This window comes from Carya illinoinensis, chromosome 13 (assembly GCF_018687715.1).
Source record: "Carya illinoinensis cultivar Pawnee chromosome 13, C.illinoinensisPawnee_v1, whole genome shotgun sequence".
NCBI classification, from domain to species: Eukaryota; Viridiplantae; Streptophyta; class Magnoliopsida; order Fagales; family Juglandaceae; genus Carya; species Carya illinoinensis.
In genome coordinates, this window is record NC_056764.1 from 31,787,227 (window position 1) to 31,804,179 (window position 16,953).

At 37.0% G+C, this 16,953-nt stretch overlaps 1 protein-coding gene across 1 annotated transcript; it reads left to right on the forward strand.

Annotated features, from left to right (window-relative positions):
• The first annotated feature begins 9,653 nt into the window (after positions 1–9,653).
• On the forward strand, positions 9,654–12,344 carry LOC122291567 (zinc finger protein WIP2-like). The gene is made up of 2 exons (XM_043099355.1): positions 9,654–10,525; positions 11,760–12,344. Exons 1-2 carry the CDS (start codon positions 9,968–9,970, stop codon positions 12,198–12,200), a joined length of 999 nt encoding a protein of 332 aa, XP_042955289.1. The 5' UTR covers positions 9,654–9,967; the 3' UTR covers positions 12,201–12,344.
• Positions 12,345–16,953: the final 4,609 nt, after the last annotated feature.

A 16,953-nucleotide genomic window follows, 5' to 3' on the forward strand; every position in this document is an offset into this window, starting at 1 on the left:
AGCTTAGTTTATACTGTTCAGATAGTGCCCGTAACCTGTTTGATAAGGACTCAAACTGAGCCTTGTAATCCTCAACCGAACCTGTTTGTCTGAGTCGAGTAAGCTGTTCCATTGGATCATCATAGCTACTTGGTCCAAAACGCAACAGCAAAATTTTAACAAACACGTCCCAAGATGTTAATGCTCCAGACTCATCAAGGTCTTGGAACCAAACTAGGGCCTTGCCCTCCATATGGAATGAAGTTAGCCTCAAACGGTGTTGAGGTAGTGTATTATGAAAGGAGAAAAACTGAGTTACCTTATACAACCAGTCATGTGGGTTCTCACCATTGAAGGAAGGAAAATTCAACCGTATAGCTCTTGTGTGTACTTCACCAGTGTGTAACACCATGCCATTGTTGTTATTAGAGCTTTCACCATTAAATGCATCCACTGACTTGTGAGTAACCATTTTTTGCAGATCTGAAGCCATAGTTGCAAACTGGGAATTCATATTTTGGATCATAGCCTCCATTTGCCGTCTAAGAGCTTGCATTTCGACTCCCATAGCTGTGAACTGAGAATCAGTTTGCTGCATATGAGTTTCGGATAGGTGCTTGAAGGAATGGAATTCCTTGTGTAACTCCTGGGAGCGAGTACCTTCAGCCATTGTTTAATAGAGCAGGAAAGGGGCTCTGGATACCACTTGTAACAGATTGATAGAAATAGAAGTAATGTAACTAAGAAGATGAATGAGAAATTGATAGAAGTTTGTATTAAATCTGTAAAATTCAAGGAACTACAGATGCCTTCTTCGAGGGAGGCTCCTCCGATTGTAAGAAAAGAGAATTCTGGAATTGTTTTTGCATAACCGTTCTGTCTGAGATAGATGCTATATACTATGGAAATTGAAAAGACTAAAGTGCCCCTTAACAGTTTATGGGCTTATTACATCATAGAATTGCTATCAAGAAAATAAAGGCCAGCTGTGTTGAGCCCGTGACCCACTTCTTCTCCTACGGCCCATGAGGGCTCAATTCCAATTAAGCTTCAGCTCTCCCGTATACCCCTTTCTCGTAACACACTTCTGCACTTTAACACTTCTGCACTTTAACACTCAGCCACACTGCACTTTAACATTCAGCCGCACGCATGCCCTAAGTCTTCTTCCCCTTACTTCACTCACTACCCAGTTGTGTAACACAAACACATGATCGATCGGTTGAAATTAGAGAACGAGAAGAAGGAGCAAATGATCAGGCCTTGAGTGCTGAACATAGCTAATAAAATATTGCCATTCTGAGATGGAGGAAAATATAGTCGATCAGAGGTCGGGGAGAGAGACGCAGATGGAGAAGGGGGTGGCAGATGAAAATGATGGGGTCGAAGCGTGAGAAAAATAAAGAGATGATATTAGTTTAGGGTTTCGTCAAACGCGTTGTTGTTTAAAGTTGCTTTTTAACCAAACAAGTATTCGGCCTGTTTAGGATTATGGTGGGAGATTAAAACGTGCGATAAAATGGTCTAAGTGCTTAAGTGATAAAATTTGACCGTTTGGTAGTTTTACATCAAAATATTTTTAAATTAAAAAAAAAAACAGAAAATTATGTTTTAACAAAAGCATCAAAGTGTGATACTTTTTGTCGGAAGCACTTCTAAAAAAGTAATCCCTATTTTACTGTACTAAAAATGACCCTCATCATTTTAACATAATGACAAAATGACCCTAAGAAGCACTAAAAGTCATATGCCAAAAAAAGTTGAAGATTCATAACTCTCTGCTTCGAAAAAGCAGCACTAAAAGTCCATTTATATTTTTTATTCTTCTCATATCATTTATTGAAGACTTTGCTTATCAATATTTTTCATTTTTCTCGTATTATAATATTTGATTTCTTTCAAGGATATGGCCTTTTATGTCATTTTTACCTTAGAAAGTGTTTTTTTTTTTTTTAATTTGTTTCCAAACAAATCTAATATGTTTGAAACTACTTTAATTGGACATACAGATCCCAAACAGTAAATAGCTTTCTAAAAATATTTTATTCAATTTTTAATTTTTATTCCAGCTCATTTGATTATCTTAACTCACTATCCAAATATCATCGTAGTGTTTAAAAAAAAACTTTGTTTCTTAGAGTTAAAGCCTGAAAATCAACCATTTTACATAAAAATATAGACAAGCTGCCGTGCGCACTTATGAGTACTTATAAGTGCGCTTTAAATCTTATTATCTTTAATCATGTTTATTGATATGATACATTTTTAAATAATTTTACATGTCAATTATTTAAAGGACAACCAATTAAAATATGTAATACATAGATGATAAGTGTAACCAATTAAGATAAAAAAATAAATAAATAAAACCATGAAAAGGAATTAGATCAGGTCATGACCTCTGTCATTGAATGCATTAATGGCGAAGTGGAATAGTCTAACATAAATATATATATATATATATATATTTATAAATAATTATAATATGATGTTGAGATACTCCATAATCCTTTCCTGATATTCAGCAATCATTTCAAGGATATGTTAAATATGGTGTTTATAAAACCAAAGGTCATATTGTTGATAAATGCAGGTATTGCTACAAACGTTCAGATCCTTCGGCACAACTTGTTGAAGCTTTTCAAAGTTCTTCTCTGTCCGATGGTCCCTCCTCTAATTGGTACCTTGACACTAGTGCCTCTGCTCACATGACACCAGATTTGAAATCTCTGGACTCCTCTAAGCAATATATTGGTAAGGATAGTGTTGTTGTGGGCAATGGGGCTCTTTACCTATCACCCGTGTTGGTACCTCTTAATCCTTTCCCGACTTGCCTTTGCTTGATGTTTTAGTTGTTTCTCACCTTACCAAAAATCTTTTATCCATTAGTAAGTTAACCTCTGATTTTCATTTCCAAGTTACCTTTACTAATTCTTCCTTTGTTGTTCAGAATCGCAACACAAGAAAGGTGGTGGTAATCGAAAAACGTGATGGTGGTCTCTACATACAGGAGTGCGGCAATGCTGCTTTTATTTCTGTCCTCAATAAATCTGCTCTTAAGGTGTCGTATGATTTATGGCATGCACATCTTGGGCATGTTAACCCTTCTGTTATTTCTTTATTGAATAAAAAAGGATAGCTTTCTCTTATATATATATTGCCTAATCCATCTCTTTGTTCTACATGTCAACTTGCCAAGAGCTACAAGCTCCCTTTTTCCACAAATGATACTCGATCTAATGTTATTCTGGGCCTTGTTCATTGTGATATTTGGGGCCCTGCCCCAGTCAAATCAATAATGGGTTTTTCATATTATGTTATTTTTATTAATGATCATTTTCGGTTTACTTCGCTTTATCTTATGAGGTTGAAGTCTGATTTCTATGAAATTTTTCTTCAATTTTAGAAATTTGTGGAAAATCAACTCTCTTGCAAAATTAAAATTTTTTAAAGTGATGGTGGTGTTGAATTTCATAGTCTACGTTTTAAGTCTCATCTTCGCTCTACCGGGATCCATCACCAAATGTCATGTCCTTATACACCATCCCAAAAAGGTCGTGCCGAACGTAAGCACCGTCACGTGACTGAGATGAGTCTTGCTCTTTTATTCCATTCACATGTTCCCACCTCTTATTAAGTTGACGTTTTCAGTATTGCGACATACATCATTAACCGGTTGCCTGCACCGCTTCTTGGAAGTATTTATCCATTTGAACTTTTGTATGGCCCCTCATTACATAAATTTTCATCCATTTGGTTGTCGAGTTTTTCCTTGTTTACGTGACTATACTTCTCACAAATTCTGGCCCCCCCCCCTCTCGTAGTATTTCTTGCATTTTTTTAGGGTATAGTCCTTCCAACAAAGGTTTCTGTTACTTAGATCCGACCACCACGAAAATTTATGTTACTCACCATGCCCGTTTTGATGAAACTCATTTTTCCCTTATTCCCAACTCTCCTGTCTGACCCATAACTGCCTTGGATTATTCCTCCTTCAGTGAGCACAGCCAAGCTCAAACCTCATTTACGCACACTGTCCCACTGCCATACCACATTGTCTGACCTTGTTGCTCAGCCTAGGCCCACTCACTGTTGTTTATGTGCTGATTCTTTTGTTGAGCCTATGCAGGTTTCTCAGGTTGACCTCACTTATGACTGTGAGTCTCCAGCTCCGCAGGATCTTGTTGTTCTACCTGGTCAGCTTGCCAGCCCAGCGCCTCAAGCCCTTGCCAATCCCACACCCGTGGCCCCTCTTTCCTCCCATCCGATGGTCACCCGTGCCAAAGCAGGTGTCTTCTATCCACGCCATCCTGCCTATCTTAGTCAACATGTTTCTGGCCTTCTTCATGCCTTACTCTCCTCTTCAGAATCTCGTAGTTTCAAATCTGCTGCCAAGAATCCTACCTAGCTTGCTGCCATGGATGATGAGATCAAAGCTCTCTGTGCCAATTGCACTTGGGACCTAGTGCCACATCCCCCCAACATGAATATTGTGGGCTCCAAGTGAGTTTTCCGGACCAAATATCTCTCTGATGACTCCATTGATCGTCTCAAGGCTCGCCTTGTAGCAAAGTGTTATACTCAGCTTCCTAGACTTGACTATACTGATACCTTTAGTACGGTAGTCAAGGCATCCACCGTTCGTGTTGTTCTCTCTCTTATTGTCACTCATGGTTGGCCTCTTCGCCAACTTGATATCAAAAATGCATTTCTTAACGGTATTTTGCAAGAAATTGTCTATATGGAGCAGCCCCTGGTTATGTTGACCCTCGCTTCCCTAGTCATGTCTGCAAGCTCAAGAAAGCTCTCTACGGTTTAAAATAGGCTCCTCGTGCCTGGTTTCAGCGCTTCAGCTCTTTTTTGCTGAAGCTTGGATTTTCTTGCAGCTGTGCTGACACTTCTCTGTTTGTTCTTCATCGCCAGTAGCATCTCATTTATCTTCTCTTATATGTTGATGATATTATTGTCATTGGCAATGATTTCTCTCTTCTTGGTGCCTTTATTCACCAGCTTCATGCCGAGTTTGCCACTAAGGACTTGGGCCCTTTCAACTACTTTTTGGGTCTTGAGGTCACCTCTGTTTCTGATAGCCTTTCTCAGTCAAATCAAGTATGCCCGTGACATTCTTGTTCGGGCTCAGCTCTTGGATTGCAAACCTGTCACCACTCCCATGGTTGTTGGATAGTGCCTCTCCTCTAATGGTCCTCCCTTCTCTGATGTTACTCTTTATCGCTCTCTTGTTGGTGCCTTGCAATATCTGACTATCACCAGGCCTGATCTCGCTCACTCCATCAACTTCGTCAGTCAGTTTTTGCATGCTCCCATCGAGGATCATTTTCAGGCTGTCAAATGCATTCTTCATTATGTCAAGGGCACTCTCCACTTTGGTCTCACATTTTCAACCTCTGCTTCTGCCACTATTACTGTATATTTTGATGCTGATTGGGCTGGTTGCCCAGATACTCGCCGCTCCACGTCAGGTTATTCCATCTATCTTGGTGCCAACCTTGTCTCTTGGAGTGAGAAGAAACAGCCCATTGTCTCTCGGTCCAGCGGTGAATCTGAGTACCGTGCTCTTGCTGTCACTGCTACTGAGGTTCTTTGGTTGCAGCATCTCCTTCATGATCTGTGTATCACTACCCCTGCTCCACCACTTCTACTTTGTGATAACAAAAGTTCCCTCTTCCTCATCTCTAATCCCGTCTCTCACAAGCGCTCGAAGCACATTGCTTTGGATTATCATTTTCTTCGTGAACATGTGGTTGCCGACACTATTCGCACTCAGCATGTTCCATCTTCCTTACAGATTGTGACGTTTTCACCAAAAGTGTCTCTCGGCCACTTTTTGTTCTCTTTCGTTCCAAGTTTCGTGTCTGCTCTAATCCCACGCTTAGCTTGCCACTGGGTGGGGGGGGGGGGGGGGTTTGTTGAGGATACTCCAAAATCCTCTCCTGATATTTAGCAATCCTCTCCATGATAGAGTATATGTGTCATTTAATTCCATTTGTATTTTATTCACTGTATGATATATTTCCATTTGTATTTTGTTTCCATGTATAGCTGTACGTATACTCCTCTATAAATACAAATATTTCTCCACCTCTCAGAGTGTGGTGGTCTACAAAACCTTCTCATATGATATATAATAATTGGTAATAACTTTGCATGCTTCGTTAGTTTTATATTCTTTTGGTTGGTCGTGTTGTATAGTATTTACTGGCCCGGAGTGGCATGCAAATGCTATGTTTCGATTCTTTTCTCCCATGCACTTTAAAGCACTGATCATCAACCCCATATATAGCTAGGCTTATCTGCACGCATGCAGTTAGCAATCCCAAAGCATTAATGGTAATAGATATTGCTGGTAATTTACGGGAATAGAGGTAGATGTTTCGATATTTTAGAACAAAACATATATATATAATATGCATGGGCTGGCTGGCCGGGGGCTCCAAGATCTTGCGCAAGATGTACACACTCGATCGTGCTCCTTAGGGTAAGCAAAAAACAAAAAACCAAGCTGCTAAGATCGAAGCCTCATGAGCAGCCTAATTAATATTATATTAATCTTACGTAGACTTTTACACTACTGTATTTAACATTACTTTTTTCTAGTTAGTTCAAGTACTACTAGTAATTAATTGCATGCTAGTATATATATATGAGATCGATGTGGGCACTACAACACATGCTTTTTTGACCGCGAGCTCAATTGTGAGATGGATGTGGTTAATTAATTTGATGTGTTTTGGCTTGGCCATTTATGGGTGGCAAACTAAATGGCCAAAGTCATTTGCCAAAAATGATTTTCATATGGGATGCTAAACATCATTTTTATAATTATATATATATATATATATATAAAGTACTACATGTCCCTTCTCTAATGAATCGAGTTCCAATTGGATCTAAATCAAATCCATTTCATTCATGCCGGCGGACAAATAGATATATTTTGTATAGTTTCGATGTAAAAAAGTGGACCTTACTATAAAAAATGTTAAAAATATATTCTTCTTTAATGGGACTTAATTTTTTATAAAGTGCTTGCACACTATAAGAAAATAAGCAATTTCTGGCGATTTTAAATTAGTTGCAAAATAAATCGCAGCAAATAGCTAGGCCTTATAATTTGCAATTTTTATTTTTTATTTTTTTTTATTTCGTCACTTAATTCCAGCTAGCTCCAAGTTTAGAAAGGCTGGGGGCCGGGAGAACTTGCTGCAGCGTTGCAATAAGCATCACTTATTGCAAATCACTGTTAAAAAGATATCGCAACCGTTTTTTGGCAACCAACCCGCAGCGAAGATGAATTTGTTGAAATAAATTATTTGCAGCAAAATCTGGAGTTATAGCGGCGAATTTGTAGTGTTGAGAAAGAACAAATTCCTTGTAATGAATTGCGAAACTTGTCTAACTTAATTTGAACTGGTCGATCTTAATTTAATTAGTACTATATATTTCTTGTACTGTTAACTTTTTTAATATCTCATTTGAAGATATAAATATATATATATATATAATAAGAAAAATTTTACAAACACTACACACCTGTTGAGAAACAGTCCTACACTATATTCAGGAAGAGATCAGGGAGCTAGCTTTGGTACTGATCTTTTTCGTACTGTTATACAAATTAAGAAAAATTTGATGGTCCCGTCGACTTTGTGCTGACTTATTTGAAATTATATATATACATATATATATATATATATATATATATGAATGTATCTATATATCTACTGTTGCAGGTGTGCAATCACTTTATAAAAAGCATTTGATCTTGTTCTTTTTCTTTTTTCTTTTTCTCAACTAGCTGATGATCAGTAAAGCCTAATTTAATGGTACGTACAATTGTTTTTCACCTGCTAACAATTTCTGAAACTATGCAAATCCTCCAATTAAAATGTTAATTCCCATCCCATGAATCCATAATACTGCATCCATCCTTTTTTTTTTTTTTTTTTTTTTTGTGGTATGCATATATTTCTCTCATTTTCAGCATATTAATTAATTAAATATTTTAATTTGTAGAACACTTTTTTTTTTAATAAAGAGAAGATGGACTCTTGGTGGATTAGAACCATGCAACAACATACATTAATGCATGTCCTTCATTTCTTACTGCAAAGAGAGAATATACGTACCAATTAAGTTACAATTAAATTAACCGATTCTCCCTCCAACTATTTGACATATTACACACACACACGCACATAGCATATAGCATATACATGAGATCGAGCAGGAAAAAGACCTAATTTGGTTCTAGCATTAATAATAGGTTAATTAAAGGGAGTAACGTGGGCAGCCATGCATGCTGGTGATCAGCAGTTGCAGCAAGCTAGTTTCTATTATATATATATATATATATATATATATATATTAACATTTTATGTTGCCTGGCTTCTGTAACATCTCACACCATCCATGTTATGCTTCTGTGATAGCTCCAAGTGCTGCAAAGAAAAAAACAGCTGTATATAGTCGGGCAGGGATCATATAAAACTAAATGCATACATACATACATGCATGCATACTGATCAGGATGATTAGTTCACCTCATATCAATGCAGGCATGTCTGCTATTCTGCCTTTGGCTCTAAAGCCTGCAAAGCATTTTAAACTGTCAGCAATCGAATCCATCCAACTTACTGCTTCTTTTTGTCAAAGATCGATAATCAGATGATCATATCCTCAAAAGACCCATTTACTGGAAGGCAGTTATAACATTAATCACGAAACTTTCTTCTCTGTTTTTTGTTTGTTTGTTTTTTTAAGTTTTTAATTCCAAGGTAGACAAGCGCTCAATATCATTGAGAATTTCCCGTGAAAGATAGATTATAAATATGTATAATATGGTTCCATCATACTATGATCTTAATTTTCTTCTGTTATCATGTTTTCCCACATTTCACTTATTCGAATGATAATTCGATTACGTAAAGCTAAGGATTGTACGTGGTAATATATTTTCGACTTAAATCACAGTCTGATCATAATATGTAACCTAAGGTAGAGACAGGCCTTTTGGACCTTCAACATGCAGAACAAACGAGTTAATTAAAGCCAGATCGGCGGCCCTTGGAGACTTGAAGCATTCAGCCAAGACACGAGAGAGAGAGAGAGAGAGAGAGAGAGAGAGAGATGAAAACATGAAACAGTTTTAGAGCTCAGAACAGTGTGGGGTCAGGTTGGAACAGTATCTCTGCTGGTAAGGAGATAGCTAAGCCGACCAGGGCGCGCCCACCAAAGCAAATGCTGGGTTGGATTGGAACTATTTGTTTCCGAACGAGGAGATCAAAATCACTAGGGGAAAAGATGAACTACAAACGAATGCTGCCAAGCTAGCTTGTACGTACGGTTAACTTAACTAGTCTTATACGAAGTAAAAATGTTCTCTCTCTCTCTCGCATGCCAATGGGATTGCTAATTCGATTTTGGGGGACAACCTCCAATCCAACTTACAACTTTGTCTTTGGCCTTTTTGCTCATTCTTTGAATTGAACTCCATTAATCCTTGGGTGGTCGAGGTAACTTTCTTTTTTAAAAATAAAATAAAATAAAATTTCCGTTATTTTCACACTGTCCCATAAAAATAGCTTGTTCTTTCAAGTCCCAAGATCTTTTATATATTATTCTCTCCCCTTCCACAGTCACACTTTCCACGACTCTCTCTCTCTCTCTCTCTCTCTCTCTCTATAGATATAATGTGTCCATTGTTTAGTCATATAGACCTCACAAGTGATTTCTTGTCTCTCCTTTATGCTCAATTCGCACTTTATCAATCTTGATTTTGTAATTTTTCTTCCTTCTTCTTGTTTTTTTTCCCAGCCCGTTCAGTACCCTTACAATTTACATACAGTTCTTTTGATTTGGATATTTTGTTCCATCTCTACCTTAAAAACTTTTCGTCACCTGTATCTGATCTCTCTCTCTGTCTAACCCATCTACCTGAACTCTTCTCTGATCGATCCCACCTCTCATCATGACCGATCCCTCTTCCAATTACTTCACCGGATGGTTCAACCTCAATTCTCTCCAACACTTCTCATCCTCCGCATCTTCCAATCCATCTCTTTATTATTCTTATAATTATTTGTCAAACAACATCAACAAGACCTCTTTCACTAACTCTGAATCCTCTCCTCCTTCTCCTCCTCTCAAAGAAGCTCTTCCCCTCCTCAGTTTAAGTCCCACTAGATATGAAGAACCAGAATCTTCCTTCAGTGCCATGGAAGTGGACAAGAATATCAAGGAGAAAGAAGAAAGCTTGTTCTCTAGTACATCTGCTGATCATGAAGACACTGTCGCATTGGCTCTTCATTTAGGGCTTCCAAGCCCTACTTCTGCTGATTTGATCTCAAGGTTGTCCTCCACAGAGATCTCTGATAAAGATGAAGTCGCTCTTGCTTCTGGGTATCACTCAAACAGACTCAACAAGGGACAGTATTGGATTCCTACCCCAGCTCACATTCTGATCGGTCCAACACAGTTCTCATGCCCCCTTTGCTTCAAGACCTTCAACAGATATAACAACATGCAGGTTTGTAACTTTAATTATCCGAATCCTCATCCTTCAAAAGGAAAAAATAAATAAATAACCTAAAAGGAAAATGAGTCCATTTCCCTTTTTATTTGATCTCAAGTAAAAGAGAAAACCCATCTTACCCGGAAGGATTAAAGAGGGGGAAAAAAAAAAAACACAAAACCCATTCCTATCTTTGCTTGGACACTTCTTTTCTGGCTTGATTTGAACCTTTTACTTTTATTTTGAGCAGACTGATGGAGTAGATGGGTCCTTAGGGTTTCCTTCCCTTTATTGCTGCTTTATATTCCCTTACTGCTGCTTGATATATGTCTATACACACTCACGCCACACACGTGCGTGAATAAACACCTGGCTAATTTGTAGGTTCATATTTTTTTCTCATCCTCTTCTACAGTTTCGTCCATCCCACTCTCCTTTCATCTTTTTGCATGATTATGTATGGTTTTCGAAGAATAAATCAACCCGGACTGGTCCAACCGAGAATAAGATCTCCTTTATGTGATTGCACTGCACAACCTTATGCTTTTTGCACTTAGAAGTTTGCACATTACACGTAGGCAGGAGTAAAAAACCGAAGATATATATCCTAGTTCTTCCAGGGCTCAGACGATCATGACCTCAGCAAAGTCCAAGAACAAAATCTCAATCAGAATACACAATCTGAAGAGCAAAATTAGTGCATGGAAACCCCAAGCATAGTATTGCTTCATCTGTAAATAAATAAAAGCATCTCTTTCTTTAATCATGCCCCATTTTTGTTCGTTTTGATCTTTTATTGCAGACAATTTGAAAAGTAAGATACCTGTTCGAAAGTAGTATGTAAAACGGGTACTTGATATGAGAATATGAAACAGAAACCATCCAAATTCAGCACGCATGCAGATGGAAAAAAAAAAAAGAACTGCCAAACCCTTTGACCCATGAATGCTCTAGAAAACTAGAATATTCTCTATCTTTCGTATAAGTCCTGATTTGACTCGGGGGAAAAACAGTACTGGAATCTCGATCCTATTTGATTCAGTGGGATATATAGTTTCACTCTTTTATTTTTTATTTTTTAAATTCTGAAGATTTTATAAGCAAAATGATTTTACGATCTAATTAAACAAGGAAACCATCTCCATCTACCCTTCACTACTCCAGATGCCAGTGACATATTATCAATATATAACCCTAAGACATTTTTCTTCTCTCACTTATACTTGATTGTTGCTGCTTATATATATAGATGCATATGTGGGGGCATGGATCTCAATACAGAAAAGGCCCGGAGTCTCTAAGGGGCACACAACCAACAGCTATGCTTAGGCTTCCTTGCTATTGCTGTGCACCAGGGTGCAGGAACAACATTGACCACCCAAGATCCAAGCCACTCAAAGACTTCAGGACCCTCCAAACCCATTACAAGAGAAAGCATGGGATCAAGCCTTTCATGTGTAGAAAATGTGGCAAGGCCTTTGCTGTAAGAGGTGATTGGAGAACCCATGAAAAGAATTGTGGGAAACTTTGGTATTGCACTTGTGGATCTGATTTCAAACACAAAAGATCTCTCAAAGATCATATCAAGGCATTTGGACATGGCCATGCAGCTTATGGAATTGACTGTTTCGAAGAGGAAGATGAAGCAGCCTCTGAATTCGAGCTAGATAATAATGAATCCTCCCAGTGAGACAGATGGAATCAAATTAATGGATATCAAGCTCGATAGATTTTTGATATTTCTAGGCGCTGATGCTTAACACCAGAACATATTATATGTCTGCATTATTCCGAGAGCCGTCTTCGTTCTTTATTCCATCTCTCATTATCACTCCTTTTTCTTTTTAATTAAGTTTACATATATTCCTAGAATTTGCTTGCTTGGTGTTGCAGACTCCTTATAAATGTTAGCTAGGCCCAGGTCGTACAAGCATTTTGACTCTCGATCTCTCTCTTCCAAATTCAAGCTTAAAGTTTAATAGATAGCTCACCTCCCAAGAAAATGAATGAATAGTATGCTGGCCTAAATTCATCAAATATTTCGAATTTAGCAGCTGTTCCATATATGTACACACATATACACGTATATATGTATGTATGTATGTACGTATATTGTGTTGCCTCATTAAGTTATAATATAAACATAATTAACTACTTGTAGAGTCAATATCGTTCATATATACTTGATTAAACGGGATATATAAAGTATGGAGTCAGATATGTTTAAAGTCAAGATGTCTGCTCTTATACTATTTTAATCACCCACCTCTCTCATAAGCTTATAAACAACTAATTATAATTTAACCCATTACATTTCACAAATTTACTGTAATTACTAATGTGGTCCTGATCATCCATATATAAAAGGTTGAAACTGAGATATGAACTTGGGTTTAGTTGATGAGTTAAATTTTTATAAGGAATCTTTCATTCACAAGTACAATAAGAATAATAACAACATCAAAAGGACACGAAGGAGAAGCCAATATTTTCTACTTTTAGAGGGGGATGGTTAATGCGAGGCTGCAGTTTATAACCCCTATCTCAATATTGATCTTAACGTTTTCTCCTTCGATTCTTCCTCTTGTAAAGTCTACACCAGTTATAAATAGGAGGTCTCGGATGCTGATCAAGCATGTTACGTACGTTGGTGCTAGGGTACGTACGCGTTTAATATTATGTATATATACCATATCTGGTCCACATTATATATTATGCAGTTATTGCCATGCATGAGTACTGGCTTTTCAACATGATGTAATTGCATCAGCTTTAATTACGAGTGCATTTGATGATACATTATATATTTTCCCTTTAATTTAGTGGTGGAAACATAGTAGCTATGTTCATGAATTTTGAGGGAGAGAGAGAGAGAGTAAAGAAGCCCATATTGTGTATTATTTTCGTACTACAAAGGTTGGGAGGGATAGAATAATGGATCTTTATGGCAGTTCGGTGAGTTGAGAGAGAGAGAGAGAACAGTCAAAGGGCTTCTTGAAATGTCATTTCAAACCATGACACAATCAGGTATGTACTGTAGCTTCCGTGTGTCACAGATCGATGAACCCAACCAACAGAAGTAGGGCTCTACATTTGATGTCTGATCCGATCCGGCCCTTCGGTCTCTCTCTCACTCTCTCTCTCTGTACGTGTGTCTTCCACTCGGTGATGAGGTAAGTGTGGCAGTCTTTTTTGACAGTTTGGGTTTCATTGTACGTTCAAGAATTAACAGAACAGTGAAAACTGGTGATGAAAACGAGCATTAATTTTATTATTTTATATATGCTTTAACTCTTTTCTTGAATTTTTTTTTTTTAAAGAATTCTTTTCTTGTATTGATCTTTCTTGCCCAGTGTTCTGTCACACGGCCTATTGACCAGTAATGTCTCCCATGTCTCCCCTAAGGCACAAGCTGGGATCACTCATGAGGTGACTAATATCTATCTTCCAAGCACGTATCATGCATGGATCGTATCACTTTTATTATTAGAATTTAGATCTTTTGAAATTTGAGCTCAAACTTTGAGGTTTAAAATAAAAGACAGAAAAACACTCAACCTTAAAGATAACCGTATTTATAATTATTTAAGTAAATTTTATTAGACAATATTAAATATTTAATAAATATAGTCAAATTCATTTTATGTATTTATATCTCTCCGAGAGTTATTCTCAAAACCAGGCGAGTCTAAAGTTCTGTTTGGCCACTGAGAATTCTCAGATGAGAATTTTGAGCTTTAAGATTAAATATTAAAATATTATATTTTAATATTATTATTGTATTGGGATTTGAAAAAGTTAAGAAAAAGTTAAATTGTTTATTATATTTTATATAGGGATTTGAGAAAGTTGTAATGATGAGATGAGAATTTTATATTTGAGATAAAAATTCCTTAAGGCCAAGCAGAACCTTGCCAAACAAGCTCAACTTATGAGGCCCAAAGAGGCCTAAAAACTCGAGAGGATAGGATGGATCAGACTAGGAAGTGAAAGAAGTAGCTAGGCAACACATATTAGTCAAAAGTTGGAAGGAAGATTGTCTGACACCATTATTAGCCGATAGCCCCAGCTCACAAGATCAAAAACAATTTCTGTTCCTAAACCTTGGCGGCTAGATAGACTTTAGGAGTGAGTGCACCTAGATAATCGAGGCCATACCGCATTTAATGGAACACATAGATGAGCACGTCATGACAAAGGAGCCATGCCGCATTTAATGAAGTCTAGGAGTGGACACGCCACGATATGCCTCCTGGGTTGTCAGTAGTAGCCATAATTGGGTCTAGCAGGTCTATTGCACAGCAAAAAGCTAGCAAGGAGACGTAACCCGAGTATGAAGCAACACTCCCATGATTCCCTTTCCAGGAATCGTCTTGACTAGGTATATATATTCCCTCCCTTAGTAAGAGGAGGGTTAAAAAACACTTTCCACACGTAAGTTCATACAATTCCTACACAGTGAACCCACATTAATTTAAGTATTGGAAATTTCCCCCACCACTCTGGAGCTCCTATTTCTCCATAGCTATAGGTATGAGTTTGGTCTTTGTAAGTTGCTCAGGTTGCAAAGCACGATATTAACATCTCACACTTTCATCCTAGAGTTCAAACCATATGTAACTTTTACTTTTATTTCTTGAGAAATGCTGTTTTCTGCTATGGGATGATTATTGGCACAAGTAGCTAGGACCATTTATTAGTGAGTACCTTCTCTGAAAGCACATTAATAATCCAACGGCCGGTTAGGATTCTGAGTACGCAAGCTAGCTAGTGTATCCGCACCTGGCCTCTTGGAGCGCCTTGTTTGTGAGTAATTTCTAAGGAACAACACACTCACTTAGCTTTATTAATTTGAAAGTTTAGACCATCTCAGACTACTTTATTATTATTTATAAACAGTTAATTAATATTTATAAATTATTTATTATTATTTATAAATTATTTTATTATTATTTATAAATAATTTGAAATATTCTTAATATCCAGATGACCCTTAAAGTTCTAACATTTGGATCGCTCAAAGACAAAAATGATCAGGGGCTTTCCATATCTACAAAACATGCATATGTGAATGCTTAATTGGGAGATCAGTATACATATTACCACGAGGCCATGCAATAGTTAGTTTTAAAAATCATGCGTGGGTACTGTTTTGTGATAATTTAACACTGTATTTTCGATTAATATTTGTATGTTGCCGGGGTAGTACTACTGCTGAGTCAACACGAACGTACGGCCTGCTGTTCTGCCCATATTTCATGTATTGTCCTAGTATTACTGCTTTCTTTTAATTATTTACTAGTACTGTCTGCATTAGTGCCCAATTAATTATTTACTTGTTTCCTGTCGATCAGTTTGTTTGTTGGTTTTTTTACATGTTAATGCTGTCTCTGCGGTGTTGCTACGTGTGTATATATGTGTGTGCATATATATATATATATGAGCAAATATATGTGCTTTGCTCATTTTGCTGTTGGTTCTCACTAGTGTACGTAGTAGTACTGTATCAGTTCTTGTAAAACTAATTAAAGATTGACCTATCTAGCTAGCTAGCTAGCTAGGGCTTGATTAAAGTTCATGAGGGATCAGTTGTAAAATGTGAATAATTATAAAGTTTAAGCTGAAAGTTTTCTTTATTTAATTGATCTTTAAAATGAATAAAGCGGCTAGCAGCTTGTTGTACAAAGTACTAGATCAGGTGGCCTGGATGATCAGTAGTAGTACTACTACTGCATGCATATATCTGAAGCATTCTGTTTGCATGCATGTATGCTTTTTGACGAAACGAGAAGAATAGTACCCACAAAAAGCTCATTCCTTTGGATTACATGAACACTAGTACATGAGTACTACTGTCTTGGCTCAGCTCAGGCCTCAGGGTAAGAAATTTTTAACCAACAAAGAAAAAAGAGTAAACTCTCTTTTTAGACAACTAGTTCATATATGGTATATACAGTACTGTACGTAAAATTAGATCATAGCTTGAGGCCTTGGATCTTGTCCCAATCAATCTATTTTGGAATTAGAATAATAATGCATGTTAGAATATAAAAATTATAAAATAAATATAACATTTTACGTCAAATCACGTTAATTTGAATTTTTTTTTTATAATTTTTTTATACACTTTGCATTTCTCATCCGAATTAATCAACTAAAAATCTAAAAGGCCATGCATCTTTACATAAAGTTTTGGACAATTTTAAGGAGCAATTCCAAATAAACCACCTAATATGTGAACTCGACAAATCCATATATGACTCCATGATTAGGTTTGTTTGTTTGTTTTTCTTTCTTTCCTTTTTTTTTCTTTTGAAGGAATTAGACGTTGTCCCTCTCCCAATAAAGCATTTGGGAAAAAATTAAAAAGAGAAAAGAGAAAACTTGGCTTTATTTTTCTTTTTTTCCTTTTTTTCACTCCTTTTGTTGGTGAATCACTTTTT

Bases quoted from the DNA above. Each gene is read 5' to 3' on its own strand.
- LOC122291567 (XM_043099355.1), top strand. From the start codon at position 9,968: ATGACCGATCCCTCTTCCAATTACTTCACCGGATGGTTCAACCTCAAT. The intron at 10,526-11,759 runs GTTTGTAACTTT...TTATATATATAG, and splicing joins ACAGATATAACAACATGCAG to ATGCATATGTGGGGGCATGG.